This window comes from Limulus polyphemus, unplaced genomic scaffold (assembly GCF_000517525.1).
Source record: "Limulus polyphemus unplaced genomic scaffold, Limulus_polyphemus-2.1.2 Scaffold3782, whole genome shotgun sequence".
Taxonomy (NCBI): domain Eukaryota; kingdom Metazoa; phylum Arthropoda; class Merostomata; order Xiphosura; family Limulidae; genus Limulus; species Limulus polyphemus.
Window position 1 is genome coordinate 89134 of NW_013669392.1, and position 4109 is coordinate 93242.

General features: G+C 33.2%; 1 protein-coding gene across 1 annotated transcript in view; it reads left to right on the forward strand.

The window, feature by feature from the left end:
* The window catches only part of LOC106470031 (neurexin-1-like), a gene marked incomplete at its 3' end in the record, with an annotated part of 101134 nt that overhangs the window by 77636 nt on the left and 19389 nt on the right, over nt 1-4109 (forward strand). The window contains exons 10-11 of the mRNA XM_022398580.1: nt 1571-1767; nt 2168-2741. Of these exons, the coding sequence (XP_022254288.1) occupies nt 1571-1767; nt 2168-2741 (771 nt within the window). The remainder of the gene's footprint in view (nt 1-1570; nt 1768-2167; nt 2742-4109) is intronic.

Genomic DNA, 4109 nt, shown 5'->3' on the forward strand with positions numbered 1-4109 from the left:
TCTAACATCGGTTTACCAATTACATCTTACCTTACTTGTTTAACACTGGTTTACCAACTACATCTTACCTTACTTGTCTAACATCGGTTTACCAATTACATCTTACCTTACTTGTTTAACACTGGTTTACCAACTACAGCTTATCTTACTTGTCTAACACTCGGTTTACCAACTACATCTTACCTTACTTGTTTAACAATGGTTTAACAACTACAGCTTATCTTACTTGTCTAACATCGGTTTACCAACTACATCTTACCTTACTTGTTTAACAATGGTTTAACAACTACAGCTTATCTTACTTGTCTAACATCGGTTTACCAATTACATCTTACCTTACTTGTTTAACACTGGTTTACCAACTACATCTTACCTTACTAGTTTAACAATGGTTTACTAACTACATCTTACCTTACTTGTTTAACAATGGTTTAACAACTACAGCTTATCTTACTTGTCTAACATCGGTTTCCCAATTACATCTTACCTTACTTGTTTAACAATGGTTTAACAACTACAGTTTATCTTACTAGTTTACTAACTAAAGTTTACCTTTCTTGCCACCGGATTCGCCCATATTCTAGAAATCTTAGAAGTTCTTGGATGTTCTGTTATAGGTCTGGAAGTCACGAATGACAGTAATTTTTTTGCGTCAAGTTATAGTGTATGTCCAAGTTGCAGTAAAAATTATTGTTCTGCTCATTTGAAGAGGGCCAAACTGTATTTACGTGAATTATTGCAAAATTCATTGTAACCTTTACAAGTAATAACTATATTATGTTATCAGTATTACAGAATTGATAAATTTTGTATTTTAATCAACAATACTAAAATTTATTTTTATTTTTATCAGTAAAATAATAATAATAGTTTCGTTTGTAATAAAAAATGTTTAGCAAGATGTTTTGTGAAAGCTCCTATTGTGAGTCGGGTTCTTTGGACTAATTGGTAAAAAAGACAAATGCAAGATTCAGTCTACTGCTTATTCGTTTAACGATAACGTAAACGTATTATTACTTGAATTTCAGGTTCTAACTTTAACGAAATTTAAAAAAGCCTACCTTCAAAAATAAGGCTAAAATCTCACTTTTAAGTTATTTCGTTTACTAACTTCTTCAATTTCGTTGAAACATAAATTCAAAATTTAAATCACTGAACTTACTAACAGTAACAGACAAACAAATTCGACAACTCACTAATTCAATCAACAATCTGTTCAGAGACACATCTAACACGCATTTTATATCGTTCAAGTCAGTTTCTTAACTTTCTAGAAAATTCCAGAGGTTGATCAATGCGCTCGTTACGTCATAACGACATTCCCTCTGACAAATCATTGCCTCTGATATTCACTTCTATTTTAGTTTATGTAAATACAAGTCACAGAGGAAGTTTTCATTCGGTCAATGGTATTCAATATTAGTTAGTTTGTTTTATGTGAATATGAGTAAAGGAGAAAGTTATCGTTTCGTTGGCAGTGCTTACTCCTAGTTTTGATTTATTGGCTAAATGTTCACGATAGCCACAATAAACTTTGGGAGGTAGTATAACGAAATAGTTTATGTTACAGAATTAGTTGGCCATCAGACGACTCTGGAGTTCCAAGACCTTCATATTGGAGCCTATACATCTTCCAAATTTCCTGCTTTCTCTCCCCACATCCAGACCAGGGATGTTACCAATTTTACTGGTCATATGCAGCAGTTTGAGTTTAATGGACATAGTTTCTTCGAGATGGCTAGAACTGGCCAGCTTAAAGATATTCGGGTGAGAGGGATATTAATGTATATTATAGCAAACTGTGAGTGTTACATAAAACAGCAACCACCGTTCTTAGTTACTAAAATTTGTTGGTTATAAAATCATTATTTTAAGATATTTTTTGCATCAAATGTAAAATCTGACTCTGATCAAAAAAAAATCTTTAAGACATGTAGGCTTTATTTTGGAAATAGTAATTAATCATAATGTGAATAGTTAGATATCAAGAGATCACATAGAAACAGGAAGCATAATACATTTCTGTAACTGTTTAAGGAAAATTAAGAGCTTGTTGAGAAAGGGTGAATCTTACAACTAAATTTTCAAAAAGCGATTAATTTTCAGTTAGTGCAAGTATCCTCATCATTCAAAAAAAAATTAATTGACGACTGTTTTGATGGTTTAGATGACAGCGAAGTTTGGAAAGAAAGAACAAATTATTCATCACCCCGTTACGTTTAAATCGAAATATACCTATTTAGGGTTTTCCCAGTTGAAGGCCTATTCCGCAATGAATTTGTATTTCCAATTTAAGACACTAGAGCCAAACGGTTTAATCCTCTACAACGCCGGAAGAGAGCAAGACTTTATTGCTATCGAACTAGTAAATGGACATCTTGATTACATTTTTAACCTTGGAGACGGCCCCAGAAAAGTGAGGTCGAACACAAGACGGACTTTGAATGATAACAGATGGCATGCAGTGACAATTGGCCGACATGTTTTGCGTCAGTATACTTTAATGGTTGATGACATGATCGCTACGGTGACCAGCACAGGCTCTAATGTACACCTAGATTTAGATGGACTTCTATATCTAGGAGGAGTGAGAAGGAACATGTATAACTATCTGCCAAAATTGATTCAGTCGAAGCACGGATTCGAGGGCTGCTTAGCTTCATTGGACTTTAATGGAGAAACTGTAAACCCTACTGTCGACGCTATCGTACCCAGCACATTGGTGTCAGAGAGTTGCACTGGTAAGTAGAGAAAAACACATTCCATTTCATGTACTAGAGCGTACTGGGTTCGAGGGTTACTAAGCCTCTTTGAATTAAAGCGTGAAGGGTTCGAGAACTGCTAAGCCTCGTTGGACTTAAGCATGCTGGATTAAAGGATTGTTGAGCCTCCTTGGACTAAAGCATGAATCAAGTTAAGAATTCTGAATTCGATAATTTCCTATTGTTATTTGAAGTGTTTAATGGAATATCTGGATCATTCTAATCAACTTCAAAACATTAAGCTTGACAGAGTGAAAAAAGTAAAAATTTGAGTTCCACTGTCAAACAACATATTATATCAAAGAAAAACTAGTTTAGAAAGTTACATCCACTGCACTCCTCCCTACCCACCTCTATATACTTGTTAGGTGAATTTAGAATTAATTAATTTAAAGTACATTTGACAATAAAATAACTCCAAGTTTCTTCTCTGGTTGTTTAACTAGATATTATCAATTCGAAACAGATTTTACAAGGAAAAAAATACAATTAGTTGGTATAATTTTCTGGTTGTTTACCTAGTTATTATTAATCAATCTAAAGCAAATTTTACGAAAAAAACAACAGTTATGGTTTCCTATCTCTGATTAGCTGGACATTATTAATTAAAAGCAGATTTTACGAGAACAACAACAATCTAGATTATTTTCTATTTGTTGAGCTGTGTAGTTTTAAAGCCAATCGGCAACAAATAAAACTTGCGATTAACAATAAGTAGAAATATAGTGGAAGCCGTCTAGAAAGAATGATAGATAAAACTTATGATATGCTGCAAGTGAGTAAATATATATACTTTCTTATGGGGAGGAAGATCCGCAATAATGGACTTTTTTATCCACTTCTTAGTCAATAAGCCAGCTTTTCGTTACTTAACAAAAGTGATAGATAGAATGAGGCAGACAATGGTAGTATTCTTATTGAAATGAAGACTTTCAACTGGTAGTTGGAGATATAAACACTGAACAACCACTCCGTTTGCATTAGCTTGACTTAGTTTTTAAAAGCTTAAATAAAATATATTTATTTTAATATCTTTTTAACATTCTGTGTCTAAACCTAATGTGCCCTCAAACCTTGACCTTTTCCAATCCTAACCTACCCTCTAAACTTGTCATTTTTCCTAACCTGTTCTATCCCCTAAGTTTGTCCATTTTCCTAACCTTAATTATGTTATGTATCTGCTCATTTGATAATTTCTTTAATTTCCAGTATAAATTCTTTCCGAGGAACTTCAGCGATACAAGTCCTTTCTTAATTAAAACTAGTTTATTCTTTCTCGATACAACTTCTCTATCTTCAATCTATCTGCATATCTATTCTATCTATCTGTCCAATCGCGCTGTTTTT